This window comes from Cygnus atratus, chromosome 4 (genome assembly GCF_013377495.2).
Source record: "Cygnus atratus isolate AKBS03 ecotype Queensland, Australia chromosome 4, CAtr_DNAZoo_HiC_assembly, whole genome shotgun sequence".
NCBI classification, from domain to species: domain Eukaryota; kingdom Metazoa; phylum Chordata; class Aves; order Anseriformes; family Anatidae; genus Cygnus; species Cygnus atratus.
Window position 1 is genome coordinate 53,488,013 of NC_066365.1, and position 18,289 is coordinate 53,506,301.

Genomic DNA, 18,289 nt, shown 5'->3' on the forward strand with positions numbered 1-18,289 from the left:
ACCTAATACGTCTATTAAGTACAAGCATGCAAATATAGGTCAATCCACAGGCACATAGGATCCATGTTAAAAACAGTAAGATAGCTGTGATGAGTGGCACCAACAATTTTGATGACTAACACTCAAAAATGTTGCTTTCTGAATTACTAAATCAAAATCCTGAAGCAAGTTCCTGCTAGTCTTCGTCACACTGCTAAACACTAAAGTAGGCATGTTTTTCCCCCATTATTTTAGCTGAGCTCAAAGAATTTTTACAATATTTAGTAAGAAAAAAATTAAAGTATTTCCCCTTTTTAAATTTACACAGACGTTTAATTAGCTTTATTTACAGAGCGGTTTTTCAGTCTCCAATAGTGCCTAGATAGCATCATCAGGCAAGAGTGCCAGTTTTAAAAGAGAATCTATATAGAATCCTAAAAATAACAGATGGTGATGCTCCTCCAGAAGGGGCAAGCTGGACTACCGAAGCAGCTCTCTCTACATGGCTCAGTTACTCAGGAGTAATTCTGTTGCAGTCTCTACATCCCATGATTTTGAAGACAAGGCCACTATTACTGCATTCTGCAATTAGAAAACAAAAAGCAAAACAATATTTTCAGTGCGTGAGCCTGCAGCTGAGAAACAGAATGAGAAGTTTGCAGATTCATCAGAACATGTTTACCACTTGCTAAGAAATAACTATCATTTATAAGAAGATTATTTCAAAAAAGGTGGAGGCGGAAGAACATTTAAGTTATAGCTACTTACCCTATCAAAGCCCATAGCACAAAGGTTTTCTATTTTTCTGGTGTATTCTGGACTAGAAACTGGTGCTCCAGCATACACATGCGCCCAAAGTCGAGCTGTCTGTTTAAACATTTCTGGATTTTGTTTGTACTGCACAAAAGAGAGAGAGGGGAGAATGGGAAAGTCAGCTCAGCAATCCAACCAAAAAGTACGATGATACGGCAGATTCCTATCCGTAATTCTTTCTGTAACATCTTCAACACTGTTTCACACCGATCATACTCATATTTTTGAAATGAAACTTGGAGGCGAGGATTTCTGGTAGAGAAAGCTTATGCAAGCATTTAACTTCACGTGTTTGCCTTTAGATTAAATTATGCACTACAGGTATTTTATGAGTACAATCAGATACTGCTCTCAGCTGCATTGATCGGGAGCTAAGTAGCTGTATTTAGCCCAGCTACTGAGATTTTACATTCAGTGCAGCAAAGCACAAGCTACCCGTGTGTTAACATCTGCTGAATGTATGCACTGCACACCAAAGTATTTCTCTAATCACTAGAAAATATGCCTGGTTTTGCACACTGCAAGTAGTTCTGCAGTTTTTTAGGGAGGCTTGACATTTTACTGCAGGGCTTCCTCCGGAAAATGAGGATATAAGGGTAGTATGTGTGACCAAAAAAGGGCTGAAAAAACAGGTGAACATGTGGGAGAAAACAGGACATTGCAACTCTATGCAAGCTACTGATTATCAGAAAACAGAAATCACACAGGGTACGTAAATATTATTTGGCACCAGTTTTGTCACTAACAAGTTTGCCAGTAAATAACGGAATGGACCAGAGCGGAGTTTTCAGCCGGTGCCAGGAACTCCAAGACAAGAAAGTGGGTCATCTGTCATAAGTGGTACACAACAAAGCAAGAGGAGTTTCCTATTTTAGCAACTTTCATCTATGAAATAGAATTTTTTTAAAATCAACCATATATTGTTTTAATAAAAGACAGCTTCTTCCCCCTTAATCATTACAGTTGAAAAAACTGTTTTCCCATCCTTAACTACGTAATTTTAGCACTAAATAAGACAATACTGGGAAATACTCTATTCAATTCTTTAGACACATTTTAAGGATGGAAATACAACTGATTATTATAATTCTACATATTTTATCCATGCACGTAAACGATCATTAAATCTGTAAAACACCTTCGAAGAGAATACTACTCATTTCATTTTACATTTCCAACAGCACACACACCAACTCCACTGCACTGTGTGCTTTGTACACCTCACACTAATTCTGCCCCACATTAAGTAATCTGTGTAGTTACTATCCAATTATTAATGGCATTAAAACAAACATGAGAGAATCTACTGTTGGGAATAACTCAGTGTTATATATACACACAGTGATCTATAATAAATCTCTTATTACAACCAAAGAAACGAGGAAGCAGTAAGTGTAGCATCAGCAGCATCCTGGGGTAGTGTATTTTTCTGCTCTTAACGTATCTTCCCCTCAAGTTCTAATGATTTTATTTTTGTTTTTTTCTGGTTTTAATATATTTGAAAACGCCATAAGCCTAATAAACAACCAGGTGAAGCGCAAAGGACTGAAGTTGTGTTTGCATAACTGCACTTTATTCAGAACTAGCTTTCACTGTTCTATAAATAAAACTACTTTAGTTAGGTATCTGTAAATAATCCAGCTTCTCACTGTACTGAGAAGCCTACAGGCACCTTTTACTGATGTCTCTGTATCAGAAATCACAGTCAATTATGTTGCTGTACTTAAAACAAAATACACCTGCAACTAGTCAAGTATGTTGAGACAGTTTTGACACTGGACAGACAGTGTCCGAAAGGTGGCAGGAGTCTGAAAATACTGCCATTATTTAAGCAGGAGTAGAACACCACTGTGCTCTCCCTGAGATTGAGCTTAACTCTTCTAGGACATTTACCTGGACAGTTTAGCAGTCTAACAAATAGTTAAGTAAATTCACCAAGTAAAAGCACAGAAGATAAATAATTCCTTGTCAATTTTTGTCTTTGAAAAGTGCCTTTTTTTTTTTTGGAGGGACAGGACAGGGGACAAAATAAACAAGAAACCATACACCCCACATGGAGGAACTGGATGCTTACCATCACATCTCTCAAAGGGACTATTATCACTTTCTACTTACATTCACAAGCACATAACTCAAGGCCAATCTGCTAACGCAGCTTTCATGCAGATATTTGCAGGGAACAGGAAAACTGAATCCTCCCCACACCAGCCGTGCCACAGTCCCACTGCACACATCCCTACAGGCACCTAAAATGCAGCCTGGAAAATTGCTCTTCAGAGTCCAGGAAGATTCCTGAAGTCTTTTGTCTGAGAGAAAAGCATTTCCAGCTGAAATGTTTCTATGAAATTGTTAGCATTCCCACACAAAATTTTAACAGAAGCAGCCAGAATGGGAAACTCCGTTTTTCTTCTTTGTGAAAAGGAAAAACTGATTTTTGTTTGCATGAAAAGAGGATGCAACAGCAAGGACGAGCATCTGGCAAGAAAAACCTGTGCAGGGGCATCATCTGCATGGAACGCCTGGTGGCTTTGCAAGTATTCTCCCTGCCTACAGGGGTTCAGTCTGACAGAAGCAAATGTTCTACACTTACAACTGAATATACCAATTTGCGTAGCTTTAGAACAGCTATTCCACCCAGTGACATAATGGGCTACCCTGAGCTCCATGTTTCCCTCTAAAACCTGACAGGTTTGATAAACTATCATCCTACACAGACTTTTTAGGGGAAAGGAGCGCACGCTTCTTTCTCTTTCCCAGAGTGTGCTGACTTAGAGGAGATAGAGATGAGATCGATGCTGGAAGAACTTTTTACTTGCTTGGGTTTTTTGTTACCGAAATGTATCCTTATTATCAGTCAATTGCAAAGCAAAGCCTTCTCTCTCCCTTCCCCCTTCTCCCCTGAGAAAAAAGGAAAAACAACACATACATACTTGAGATTTTGCAGAAAACTGTCGAACTATTAAGCCATGGAATGATCATTCATTCTTTAATCAACATTTTAAATAGCACTGGTACGGAACAAGACCCAATTAACACTTTTTTTTTTTTTTTTTATAAATTCTTGCTACTGTCTCAAGAGTAACAAACCTTGCTGATTGCATTAGAATTCTACTGATACCTATTTAACTAGTGACTAAATTAGTTACCCCAAGTACTTGCAAAGGTTAAATACAAAGGATGCTTCATTCAGATAAAATGCATCTCAGGATTGAATGCTACAAGTAATTACTCAAAATTTTGACATTTAACAAGTACAATGCTCTACAATATTCATAATAATCTAGAAGAGGAGCTACAAGCCAAACCAAACCCAACAAACACCAAGTTAAAACTTGTCTTAAACTAACACTTTTTTAAATACTAAGAGCCTTAGATTTTTAAAAGGCAAGTTACACTGGAATTTGTTTTACTACGTTATCTTCTGACATTTCTGAGAAGCCAAATCAGGAAGAAAACTGAAATTAAATCTCTTGACACTGTAAAAATAACTGCTACTTTGGAACCTAGAGAGTAAAACCCATAAAACACTGTAGTAACTCATGCTTACTGTAAAGCAATTTTCCAATAGATTATTTAAAACCTTTCTCTCTCCCAAGGTTTGGGACTTGGTCCAAGTTAATGAAGGTTACAAATGTGTTAGAAGTTCATAGTCAACTGAGCACCTTACCTGGTTTGCCACTACTGCGTCCTGTGGATCATCTGGTTCTGCAGCTGCCAACAATGCTTGCAGTGATAACAACACTGTTCTTAGAGTCATTGCTGCTGCCCTAGAATTAAAATTTGAAAGTGACTTTACCAAATCCCATGTCTTTAGTCATCTGTGCCGTTATATTCATATAACAGAAGATATAAAAATACAGAGAGAGTTTTTAAAGCTAAGTGTCACAATTTCAAACTGCTGCAGCTTAGAGGAACTAGAATAACATTCAATATATACTGAAATGAAGTTTTAAATGTGGACTTTGTCATTAACAACGCTTTCTAAAGTGTTTGGAGAACAGTCCTTGACCTACACAATTGACCTTATACACTTAACAAAATCAATTTCACTTGCATAAAAAAATTTAGCCTGAAGTTTGCATTGTCCTTCCTTACTTCCAGTAACAGTACCTTGCATAAACTCTAGGTACAGAACCAGCAGCCCATGTGTGCTCCCTCTGCTGGCACTCTTGATAGCAAAACAGCATATACAGAAACAGTGACCTATATTTTAAATTCTCATAACAGATAAGGAATTTTACACATTTGACATGTTTTGCATTGCACCATTTTAAATATGACATTTTTCCCAATAAAAGTTAATGATTTATGTAGTAAGTTACTAATACAATAATATAAAGGTTTGACCATTACAGAAGCATGCAACTGAAAACATTCAACTTCCTCTCATTTCAACCTGATACTACTGACAGTTTTAACCAGCTGTCCTTGTTTCAGCTGGGATAAGAGTTCCAGATAGCGCAGGAAAACATTTCTGCAGAAATGATGGTGCTGTAAAGGCATTTGTATGCCTCTGCGAAAGAAGCCAGTTGTAGTTCTAGAAGCTGAACGGCTTAGACTCTAAGATCTCACCATTTATCTTGATCTCAAAGTCTATTTAGAATAAGAGACCTCAAGATTTTTTAAAAGGGAAAACCAGGCATGTGCATAAAGGTCAATCGTTCAAAAAAAGAGGCATGAAATTTTTAGTTACACACTAATCTGTAAAACTGTAATATTTCAAATATACAATTTAACTCCACTTTGATAATGAATACCATCTCTGTGACCCACCATTTTGGCTGGTGCATACTGGCAATCAAATAAGGACCCCACTGAGTTGAGCAGCTAAGTAGACTCAGTTGTTGTGGTGCCAGCAGGGATGGATGTTCAAACTATCACAGAAAACTATTTACCCTGCTTAAGTACTGGTAGAAGGTTAAGTGGGAAAACGTGACATCTTACATTTGAGCAAGGTAGTTACGGCACGTGAAATGCTAAAGGAAAGTTGTGAAACACAGGCACAATCAACAGAAAATAGCTTTTTTTTCCCCAAGAAGGCTGAAAGTAAATGCAGTGAGTTTGACTGAGTGGGTGGAGTTTCACCTGATGGTCCAGATACCAAAATAAACAGTCTGCAAGTCTATTTCCAGTGTCAGACTCCAGAAGCTTCAATGTTTTCCAGTACATAAGCACTGTATTGAGGTACTCTGGCAAAGCATATTGATGAACAGATGCTGGTAAGATGTGAGAAGTACGTTTGTGACGCCTGAATATTATATTCCTAGACACATGTATGCACAGCTTTCCTGCTGTGTCACTCACAGTCAAATAGGGCATTCTTCCCTAATCATTTCTAATTCTTAAATGTTTTTCCTAGAAACTTAGCTTTTTAAAAAAAAATACCAACACTTGACAATCACACTGAGCTTTCACAGCGCAATGTTCCACATCAAAATGCAAGTGAGAAACATCCCAAGTGATAGAGATTTTAATTAGCACATATTGTCTTAATTCAACCGCAACATCAGCTTCAAGTCCCTCAAGCTTAACTTTGTAGACTTAACTCTTCAAAAAAAAACTTAATGCTTTAAGATCTGTATTCTGACAAATCACAAATCCATCACAAACAATCCAAACCTATTCTTTAGGTAACTAAAGACTTTTTCCCCGGATTTCAGACTCTTCCAGTTAAGTTTAAGATTTAAGTATTGCAGCTTCCAAGCTGAATGATTCCCCCAAGCCAAATGCTTCCCCGAAGCCAAAGAATGCTTCTTTAAATTACAAAGAAAGCTGGGGATTAACTAGTAAGATAGTTAATCAGATAAAGAACACCTAGTTATTGAAACATAACCTCAGTTGCATGATGAGATCCTAGCTAACTCAGGAAACTCAAGATTACAAATCTTGTTCTTCCATACCCAAATCTCTCACGCACACAAAAAACAGGGTGACAGAATAATAAAATATTCTTGCCTCACATGCACCTGTGCTATTTTGCTCTTACGATTTTCTATGCTGTCATCTCTACTGCCTGATACCATTTTGAAATACATCTGCTTAACGTATGTATTGCTGGCACAACTCTCAGCAGTATCTGCTAATATTGACCAAATCCTAATGCAATGTGTTTACTCGTCTGGCACCTAGGTGTCACAGACCACTGGTCTTTCAGGCCTTTAAACTTAAAGGGACATAATTTTTATTTTTATGCAGGGAGTTTCAGAAACTACCACAGCCACCACACGTGCTATAAGCCCAAAGCTCTTTTTTACCCAGTTATTTCATTATGCTGCTTAGTGTCATTTTCAGGAAAGACTTAACATTAAGTATCTATCAACTGTAACCGATACTGTAATTACTTTCACCAAATAAAAGCTGTTCTGAACTTTCCTTTACACAAATCCTACTTCAGAGGTGTCTGGAAATACTACCATTATTAGAACTGCAGTAAATCTCCGGAAAGGGGTTTCAGCTGCATGTGCCACTTTTACAAGCAATTTACTTCCATTTGCACTGTACCTTCTAGGAGTAAAAATGATAGATCGGGCGGCAGGAGCATTACTGAGGACACAAAAAGTGCCACGAAGAGCTAGAACGCAAGTCCTGTGGTGGCTCCAGCAGTCTCTGGTTTTCAAGACTGGTAGGCCCTTTCAGTCCTCGCTCGTCTGTTATGTTTGTGGATTTTTATATAAAGCATACTGGGACTTGAACTTCTGTTCTGACATTCCAATTTCAAAATGAGTAATAAAAATAAATACCTCATCCATTTGGATATACAGATGGCTATATGCTAACTCAAACTCTGAAAAATAAGCTTATAGACATGACTAGTTTAGCTACATATGTAAAAAGGTTTAAAAATGTAGTTTACAACTTTGCAAGTCTCATTTCTCAGAATGGCTTCCTCATCTCATGCATAATAAAGGTCTTCATTGGACACAATTAAAGAAATATCCTTAGGTTATAAAAGAAAAAAGTTGAAACTGTAGCAGGTCCTGTTAAAAATGGAAATTAAGGTTTGTGATTAATGGTAAAGAAAATCTGACATATTTAGTGTAGCTATCATATACTCATCTAACATTTTCTACCTGGAGGACATCCATTGGCTTTCCTTATCAAAGTTAAAAAAAGACTTTGTACTTATATAGTTTAGACTTAATTTTTCCAGAAACAAGTTAAGATTCCCAGAAGAAACTGGAGGGACAGCTAAAAATAGATTCTTATTCCCCCATTTCCTTAAAAAAGACCTCTTCTTTCTTCCCATTACTTTCTCTGGGGAGAATAAAGCGAATAGAGATGACTGCAGAACACATTCAGAGACACTGGAAAAGCAGAACCTGTTCATCATTAGCAAAGAGCAGGAACAATTGTCATCATCAGTTCTGGAGTAAAATCTAGGCTGACAGTGGCAGAAAAAAAAACAAGAAGAAAACACAGGCACACACAAAATCCCTGGCCCACAAGCTACAAAGAATGTGCTGCAAAAAAAGTCGTGAGGGTTTTCCTTAAGACCAACTTCCAATGGAAAGACACGTCTTCTGCTCTGCATTTTCCAGTGTTGCTCAAAGGCTTATTTTTCAGGAATACAATTCTGAGAAAAAAGACTTCCAACTCTCCTTATACTGTAAGCTCACTTCTGGGTGTGGATTTATGCACCAACATACTATCATCAAGTTCAAGCAATTCCCTTTACTAATGCAAGCTAGCTGCACGTTTGGGTTTAAATTATTTTTCCCCTTCTCCTCTTTGCTAAAGGCATGGTTTTGTATTACTCTTGACAGATTTTCGTCTAATCTGTTCTTAACTGGAGCCTCACAAGTTTCTTGGAAAATCTGTTTCAGTGCTTCACTGTGATCGCTATTCAGCATGCTGAAATGGTTTTCTAAGGTCACATTTGCTTAGGCCATCATTCTTACTACTTTAGTCTGGATTTTTCCAATGGTTCCTATCTTTCCTGGAACACAATGCTCAAAGAGGGTACAGCAATTCACATGAAACCTTATAAATTATAAATAAAAAGCAGGCAGCTTATATCATGAGTTCTGAAGGTAAACCTTTTACATCCCAGCATCCTATTTGCCCTGCAACAAGTCCCATAACGCTACTGGCTTCTGGTTCTTTTAAACTTAGTAACTCCTGACCCTGCCCCAAAAATACGGCTTAGCCACTAAGCAGGGTTGCTATCCTGACATACACAAAATGGGTGGGAAACGGGAAAAGAGAACTTCAAGCCAAAACCCCCCACGCTGCACCTCCTTATCCCCAATACAGGCTTTCTATTGGCATGGCATTTGTTAAATTTATAAGCGAAGTGCAATAAAGTACTCCACTAAGGGAAACCTGGAGTGAATCAGAAAGCTGATGGATCTGATGTATATACATCATATGCAGACATGCTTGCCTTTTTTTTTTTTTTTTTAAAATCTTGGGGCTTTTCCATTAAAAATAAGCAGCCTTAGTTGGGGGTGAATACAATGCTAATATTGAAAAGCACGGCAACCCAGTTGTGCCCAGCATGCCTGAGGTAAGAAATCTCTTACCTTTTGATAAGCTGAAATAGCCCTAAGAGGATTACAAAACACTGCCAGTTTCTCTCCCTCTTCCATCCTTTTTAAAGGCTAAGTAATTTTCTATGTATGTTCTATACATTCCTCTCGGAAAACAGTCTTTCTGGTACTTCACCTTTAAAAGGTAACCCAGCAGAACAGCTGCAGCCAGCAGACTGCTGCTCTGCTCTGTCAACCAAGTATGGCTGCTGGAAACTGTTTTTTTTAATTTTAATTAAATAATCTGCAATATTTATTCAATTTGTGGTAAAACTAAACTTGTTAATCCAAGAGAAAGCTCTGGGAATTTGTACCAGGAGTTTGTGAAGGGAGATGAATCAGGCCTTTAAGCAGGAGCCTGCTGTAGAGTCACTAAATAACAGGAGAAATACAAGACTGGACGGGGGGGATTTGACATCAGGGCTGGGGGGAATGGCAGGGTGCCAGTGAGTTACCTCAAACAGCGTTAATGTTCTCAACATTCCTCTCAAAGCTTTGAAGAGGCTGTGTTCCTCAAACAACCTGAACAAAACCCAGCAGGTACAGATGCCCAGGATGATTACTACTAACTGGTTGTTGCTTATGTATTAAAATTGCATTATCACTTATAAAAACGATTTTGCATCTCAACGAAAACCGAAGGTTGAATGCTCCAGTACAGCCACGCTCTTATAATTTTTATTTTGCTTGTCAAAACCACAACAGCCAATAGTTTTTTGTAGCAACACACACAGCCACAACACGCCCGTTTGATATTCACTGCTCAAGGGATGCATGCAAAACAGCTTTCAAACAGTTTGGCTCTCAGATTTCAATAAAAAGTATTGGATACATTTAATTTTATTCTTAAATATAAAGGGATAGAATACTAGCCTGGAAGATAAATGTAGGCTACATTAAGCGAAACCACATAACAGGAGTCAGATCAGATCAACATAAAAAGATACTCTTTCTATAAAATCATATACCAATTTTAATTCTACCAGCAAACAACAGTTGTTTTGCAAACAAAGTGGCACAACAGGTATTTACAAATCTAAACATGAAAATCCACAGCTGCAGAGAATTTCAGCATCAACTATATACTGTGGAGAAAGAAATTCATTAAACTCATTATAAAAACATTTAAAGGCAATCTTCACAATCTGACAAAAGCTTCTGCCAATATGCATAACAATATCTCAGCCATGCTCATTAGGATAGAAAATCATTATCGTTGGATGGTTAAGTAGGGAAGAGACATGTTTTAACTACAGAAATACATGAACGCTGTTGTGTTTGTATATGTCGTGTATATCATTTTACTAACTCTTAAAAAAAAAGCAATATTAGGCCCAAATTCCCATAGGCCTGAATTCTGTCCTTCAACTCCCACTGACCTCAATGAAAGTCACAGATACACACTGGAATTTAAAAGTTACATTTAAAACATAGCAACAAGAGCATTAATCAGTTAAGACCATTACAAGTCAATGGTACTTCAGAAACCAGGCTTGTTACTAAAAGATTTGACATGAGAGATTATGAGACTAAATCTACCTTCTAGAACAAAACTACCTGAATATCTCAGGTATCAATAACTATCACAACACTGAAATTGTTCAAACAAGAAAGGATGGATGTAGCCACAACCATGTCCTTTTGTCCCAAAGGACCTGGGGCTTTGAAAAGCACTTCAACACCACGCTAGCAATTTTCACTTAACATGCTGTGATTTAAAAAAAAAACAAAACAAGGATGACCACACACATAAAAAATACCAAGGGCAACACATTAGAAAACTAAGGGATCACTACGTTAAGGATCATTTTGAAAAGGGAATATAGCATATAAGCAGCCTTACCCCTCTGCCACCACCAAGTTCTGTGAAATTCTTTCCTCAGTGCTTCTAAATGAGGACAGCATTACAAAGGAAGAGTTCAGTGATACACGAACTGTGTGATATTGGTGCTCCCTGTACCAGACAGTTTAAATACACAGAAGGCAAGTTCTTGTTCAAATACCCCTATTTTGTATACATCTTGATGATTGAAGGTAAGATGTTTTCTTTATTGGCAGAACTAAGACAGATTAAGTGATCTGTGCAAGACCTAACTTTCAAAGATCACAAGAAGACAAGTCCAATCTCCTCTCCTGGTCTTCCTTTCCAAATTTCAACTAGGAAAAAAAAAAAGAGAAAGCTCATTCTTCCTTTGGGTCTTAAATGTTTGTCTGTTGCATTTTGATATTTTACATTTTTTAGCTTGATCAGCAACTGAAAAGGCCAGGAACTTTCATCTGAAAGCCAATAACTGCCTAACTCCTAAAGCAGCAGCAACTGTGTGGGATAAGACTGAGTTTTGTGAGACTTGTTAAGTCAATGTCTGGCAATGCTCAAAGACAAAAAGATGACCTGTTCCAGGACTGGAAACCAAAGCGTGGCCTCCTGAATCCTAGTCCACTGCTACAGAGGCAAGAATATCCATCCTTCTTCACAGGAAACAATTTGGGAATATATTAACATGAAGATGACAAGAAAATGTTTTTAAAAAAATCTGTTAAATGACTTCACTTTTATTTCCAAATATGATAAATAAGGAAGACTTCTGCTAGGAACTCTTTCCTCCAAGTTTTCAGTAGAAAGTGATAAATAAATGTCATTTTTGAAAAAAAAAAAAACCACAGATGTTTAGGAGCTTCAATATGGAAAGATTAGCCTTGAAGATACTTGTTAAAGTCACAGACCTCGATACCGTGAGTAAAGCAACCAGACAGCACATAAAGGAGTAGCAAAAGATTGAAGAAAAAAACACAACAACCCTGAACTTAAAAGCTTTGGACAAATCCCTTGCAGGAGAGCATTAATGACAATGGGATGCAGTTCCCTGTTAACCATCCTTGTTGCTAGAAATAAAGAATGCCTTCCCAAAGGCTCACTATCTAAGCCTTACCCAAGTGAAGCCTGCTCTGCCAGGTAGGCTGACATGTTCTAGTTCAGATCAGTGAAACAATCTCTTAAAAACGTCCCCACAAATTTGTTATTTTGACTAAAAACAACCTCAAAACAACCGACCAAAAAAAAATCTAGTACAGAAATCAACCAGCCAGCCTTCCTTCTGCCCTTTCGCTCATCTGGTTATAATCTGAGGAAACTGCACTTGCACAGCTGAAGCAGCATTTATCTCCAGTACAATTGTACGGTGGGATGAATAACTATGTGTAGATTAGAAAAGTACTGGCTTTAGTGACAGAAAAGTTATACAATGTACCATGGCACGTATGTTGAAAGATTATACTGCTTGAAATATACTCAAGTGCTGCAAGATTGTAAGAAAAAATAAGCACTTCCAATAATGAAGACAAGTAATGACAACTTATGGCTTCTTATGATTTCATTTTAGTTATGCACCATACCCTGCCACGTTTCACATAATCTTATCACCACACAGAAGTATACTCTTGATGTGTCAACTGTAAGACCTGAACTCAAGCTTTCTGCTCCAGAGTTTCTCTTGCAAACCCAGCTGATGCTTGGCCAACACTGGTCTTGATAAAGCTGTGGAAGTCAGGAGCATCCATCTAGCTGGGAATTACACTCCTATTCTTTTGGGGCAGACACAGAGGAAAGTAACAGAGATGAACTCCACTCTTATGCTGGGTATCAGAACTACACTACAACTGGTGAACGCACTTCATATTGCACCACTTGGAAAAACAAACATATAATGAGTTCAGCTGTTACGGTTTGGACACTTACAGATTCGTTCCAAGGATTTTAGTCATTACAACCTTTTCAATAATGTTACAGTAACAAATAATCAAAGTCAGCAACTGACAAGCAATTTAACTGCAAATGACTTAGAGGTTCATATCATAAGTATTATCAACTATAACCGAGACAGAATTAGTATGGTGGTCTCCTTCCCTTTCCTGTTGTCTACCTGTTACCTTTTACACTCTTAGATTCCCAGATATACTCCATATGTTGCTTTAGCTCTTTGGGAACTAATTTTATTTGGAAGCACAAGCCAAGAATCACAATGAAGATAAGCACTTGGTTTTTCTGCTTACACCTCAGGAGGCTGAAAGGACAAAATTCAGGAGGCAACAGGTAGCATTTGTTACTAGAAAATTAAATAAAAAACATTAACAATGAAATGCTCACCCTAATCCTAATGCAAAAAAAAATTTGAAAAATCTCTCTACTCAGTTAATATGTACTCCGTACTTCCCAAAATTACTACCCAGCTATTTCATTAGGATCTTCTTTTCAACTCAAAATACTATACTGCCATACTTTAAGGACACATGAAATTACAGATGCAAACATGAGTTGCTGCCTCCCATCCAGGACACTGGCATACTTGATTTTGCATATTTAAGCCTGTAGGGAATCTTACCATTGATCTTTCAGTATATCCAAACAAATGGCCCCAGTAACTGAGCTAATATTAGGATGCCATATTTTGGTGATAAACCGCACCTAAAACACAAGAAAATTAAAAAAAATAAAAATAAAATGGTTATTACATGCAGCATAAACATGCAGTAAACATTTAAAACGTACCATTTCTAATCATATTATGAAGAAATACTAATTTAGGAAAGATCGAGCTAAAAACAGAACAAAGACATAAGATACAACATATTTCAGGAGGTTTGCAAGTCCAACACAGCCTTGCTTTACTCAGAAACGGATGACTGCCCATTTGAGTACACCAAAATCATCCCCAGCTGTTTTCCTAGATACTGTCACATGGGCACATCCTCACACCACAAAGTCATTTTGAAATACCTTCCAGCACTACCAATGTTTCAACAACAGAATTAAATACAGACGTAGATCTTCCAACATTGTCAAATTAGCTTAAACGCTGGAAAGGCTGCTCAATTAATGCAGTGAAACAGGTCCCTGAACCCGAGATGTAGCCATTGGATCTCACTGTTCAGCTAAATTGCTGATAGCTACAGAGTTAGAAGAATTTCCTTGGTGGACACTACTGCTTTTACAACTATCCAGTCCTGCTATCCCTATGCAGAATGCTCTTCCACAAACCAAACCCTAACTAGATTATTTTTCTTTGCTGTTGGGAGGATCTTGTCTCAGCACTCACTCATTGATCATGTCCACATTTTAAACACTAAAAAGTGTATTCATGCTTATAAAGCATGCATTAAAAATCCTTTTTTATTTTAAGGACATTGAGAAAGTTAGAAGTAGCATTTTATTTTAGAATTCTCATAAAGCAAAGCTGTCCTCTGAAAGGAACATATACAAACCTGTGACTACATATAGAATTTTCTTCATTTTCTTCAAACCTCTTATTTTAAGTTGCATTTTAACTGCTTTCTACTGACTGTCACCTGTGTCTACATTTCCCATCTCCTAATCCCTAATCCTCGTCAAACATTTTACGAATGGCACAGCTTTTCCTTCATCTTTTGCCCCTGATCTGTAAGCAAGTGAAGCATGGAGAACACATCGTTTGTCAAGTACTGCTGCAAAATACTGTACATACAGGGCTATGATAAAATCAAATACACAAAATGGTGTACAAATAGGTAAGGTGATACAGTTCTGCTTTCCAGTACAGAAACTGAGAGATCATGTCTGCTGAGCCTCTTATTGACTACCTCAACTCTGTAAATAAAAAAAAAAACACCGCAAGACAAAACCCACCATGTAAATTCTGGGTATTTTCTCACAGTGAATGCAGGTTAACAATGGCTGTCAAACCACATTCTGAACAAGATAAAGAAATCTTTCAGATGAAAGGCAGCGCTAGACGCAAGCAAAAAGGCCTCCAATTCACTAAGTTCCTACTCCAGAAAAAGCAGTACTACGCTACAGTGCACTGAGTTTCTAACAGCTATCCATAAGCCTTGGCAATGAGCGCCAAGCCCTAAAGCAGCAATTAAACCACGGTCCATAGACCCATCTTTCAGGGTCTATGGCCAGTTTCAGCCTTCCTTATTTTAGCTCCCACCAGAACACATGCAGATGAAAGAACTGAAACCAACAGACATTTCAGTAAGAAGAACTGCGTCTTTCACTCCTGACTCAAGGAAGTCACTCAAAGGACAAGAGCTAAGAGCTACTGACACCTCTCCCCTCCTCCTCTCCCCTAGTTCCTTCTCAGTGTTACACTAGAGTGAAAAAAATCAGGACGTAGGACACATTCTTAAATCAAAGAAATCTTTCAGACTTAACCAGAAAGCCAATCAAGAAGCTATAAGACAGCTGTAAGATCACTCAGGAGTCTGCTGACTCATCATAAGCCCCTGAAGAAGGGACTAAACAACGATACAGGAATATAAAACCGCAGCTGCACACAGCTGGGGAAGAACACTATTCTGATCTAGTCAAGATGGAAGCAAAGACAAACTGAAAATGCCAGAAAAACACAAGAAAGATGTGGTAAAATTGGAAGGGCACTAAGTTCCAGAAACATACAAGTAAATTTAAACATTTTTCACATCTCTCATCCTTGTGCACTTATTTTATGTATTCCTTCCGTAGGGCTGCAATAAGATCATACTATTTCTATTGGTCCTTCAGGTCATGTAACAACTGTATGTCTAGCTGCATTTAATTATTTCTAGAAATTTGGCAGGTTAAACCCAAGACTTTACCAAATATAGCTTATGAAGTCCAAGGAGTTAAAAGAACAAACAACTATCTAATACAGCATTTCGTCAGTGATTCTGAGGTGTGGCTGGCAGAAACCAATACTCTCTACATCAAGTAAAACTATCTGAAAGCTGTATCTTGCCAAAAAGAAATTACAGGAGGCTCAGTAAACTGCTGCCCAGAATTTACCAGCTTGCACTCTGAAGAATAATCAGTGTATTTCTGACTCAATAGTTATACATCTGACTGAACAGTTATACATCCTGCATGATTTCTACCTAGAAAAGACAGCCCCCAGGGTAGAGGAATGGAAAGTAAGTACTACAAAGATACACACAGGCAAATAAATAAGAATACTCAAAAACAACTTGTTAGACAAACTATTTTATCAAAATATGTTTATATTACCTTAGGAGGATTAAATGGATATGTTTCTGGAATTTTTATCTCTAGTTGATATCTTCCACCTTCAAAAGACAAAAACAAATTAGAAATTAAACCAGAGTATTAATCAAGCTTAGTCTTATGTCAGCAAAGCCCATGTTTCTAAATGCAGAGGTTTTTAAGTAATTAAATTTACTCAAAAGTATTACTTAGAAGATACTTCCAGATTTCACATACTTTATAAATAAATGAATATAAACAACATCTAATAAAGTCATATTGGCTTATGCAAATCAGAATCTAGATTTCTTGGGTATACTGAATGTGTACATTCACCTATAGTTACTTATTTCCAACATTATAATTTGCACATTCTATTTAAGTAAAATATACCAAAATACAAAACAATATTTCCAAGACAAACACGAAATGAAATGAAAAGCCACAGAAGTGGACAGGGTAAATATGAAACATCATTTTGACTCTTTCCTGATGCCTCATACCTGCTAATAAGGTTGATTTTTTCCCCCTCCAAATTACACAGTTGAAATTAATTTTATTTCACTTTAGGCTTTCCAGACCTCAGAATGTTCAACGATGCCATCTAAGAAAAGTTACCATACTTTGGAAGAAAGGAAGTTCCAATGCTACTTAAAGTATGTTCTAATGTTACTATTTGAAGATGGTAACTACATTCCAATTCTGCACTTTTACATACTAGCACTATTAACATAGCTTGTAGAATTAAGAGCATGTAATAAAGAATAGCATGAGCTTTGAGGATGGAGTCTTCTACTGCCCTTCTCTAAACACTTTTTTTTTTCCCCTCTCCCTGTTACTATATCATTACCTATGTCTATTTCAATTACAATCTTGTTAACATTCAAGCTTTCTATCAATACTTCTGTCTTCTGGATTAATCTCAAACTCTCTCTGCCTACTCACTCAAGATTATTTGCCAGGCAGCAGTTTAACGATGAAAAGCACAGACTATAACAAAACAGATACACCAATTTAGACGTTGGTTTAGTTTTTATAGAAACTGAAAGCATTGCTCCTCACTTGCTATTTTTTCCCCATTCTACCTCTGCTTGTTCTGAAAGAAACTCCTTCTATTCTTAAATATACTTTGTTACAATTCATAAGTTTTGGTGAATTAAAGTATTTACAATTGTTTTCCTTTAGGATTTCAAGAGTGATTTACTCTGCAACACCTCTACACAAAAACAGTTCAAGTAGTCGTAATAGAGGTAGTGAGGTCCACATGCAGGAAAAAAACACTCTGAACAGGTAAAGCCTATGGCACCTTTTTAATCTCTGCCAAAATATATATTGAAAGGTACTAACATCTCTCACTTTTAAAATATAATTAAGTCTAAATGCAGTACACTTGAAACTGCTTAGTGTGAGTTTGATATTTTACACTGCCTACTACAAGTGTTTCTTCCTCACTTGATTCGAGGGTAACTCCAAAAGATTTAGAAAAGCATACAACAGAATAAAGGCCAATAAGTTCAAAATTATTGTAGTTAATTTCTACATTGATTGCTTGTCTTCACTTACAAGACAGTACAGGCAAAATACTTTTGTAGACTCTTAATATTTACAACAACAAACCTTAAGGTTGCTTTTTCTTTTGTTTGAATCAAAGTACTATTCAGCAGCAATTTTTCCCCAAGAAACAGACCAATTACACCGCTGCTGGATTACAGAAATTCATCAATCCCTGTTATGATTTTACTGCCATGCCATTCTGTAATGCAATATAATGCCTAGCCTTGGATATTATCATTTCTTTTGCTTGCTGTTAAAATTTGCCTGTAAAAGACAGTCTATTACAGCCTTCTTCATAACAGACTATTTGGCTACCAAAATTTTCCAGCTGGAACATAAAACTCCAGAAGATTTTAAAACTGCAAGGAGCAATGAGTTGGCAATATTATTCATAAAGTGTTGCTGTGCATTGAAGTTTACA

At 37.2% G+C, this 18,289-nt stretch overlaps 1 protein-coding gene and 1 long non-coding RNA gene across 4 annotated transcripts in view; both read right to left on the reverse strand.

Moving 5' to 3' along the window:
• Positions 1-290: 290 nt before the first annotated feature.
• UBE2K (ubiquitin conjugating enzyme E2 K) overlaps positions 291-18,289 on the reverse strand; it is a 36,794-nt gene continuing 18,795 nt past the window's right edge. For all 3 annotated transcript variants that reach the window (XM_035551303.2, XM_035551302.2, XM_035551312.2), the window contains 5 exons: positions 16,339-16,397; positions 13,700-13,782; positions 4,460-4,559; positions 748-876; positions 291-561 (listed from right to left, as the gene is read on the reverse strand). In XM_035551303.2, coding sequence (XP_035407196.1) covers positions 487-561; positions 748-876; positions 4,460-4,559; positions 13,700-13,782; positions 16,339-16,397 — 446 coding nt within the window. In that variant the 3' untranslated portion in view covers positions 291-486. The remainder of the gene's footprint in view (positions 562-747; positions 877-4,459; positions 4,560-13,699; positions 13,783-16,338; positions 16,398-18,289) is intronic.
• LOC118250310 (uncharacterized) lies at positions 9,983-13,676 on the reverse strand. Its single transcript, XR_004779416.1, has 2 exons — positions 13,248-13,676; positions 9,983-11,477 (listed from the first exon to the last, which is right to left on the reverse strand). It is a non-coding gene; the product is annotated as an uncharacterized LOC118250310 (long non-coding RNA).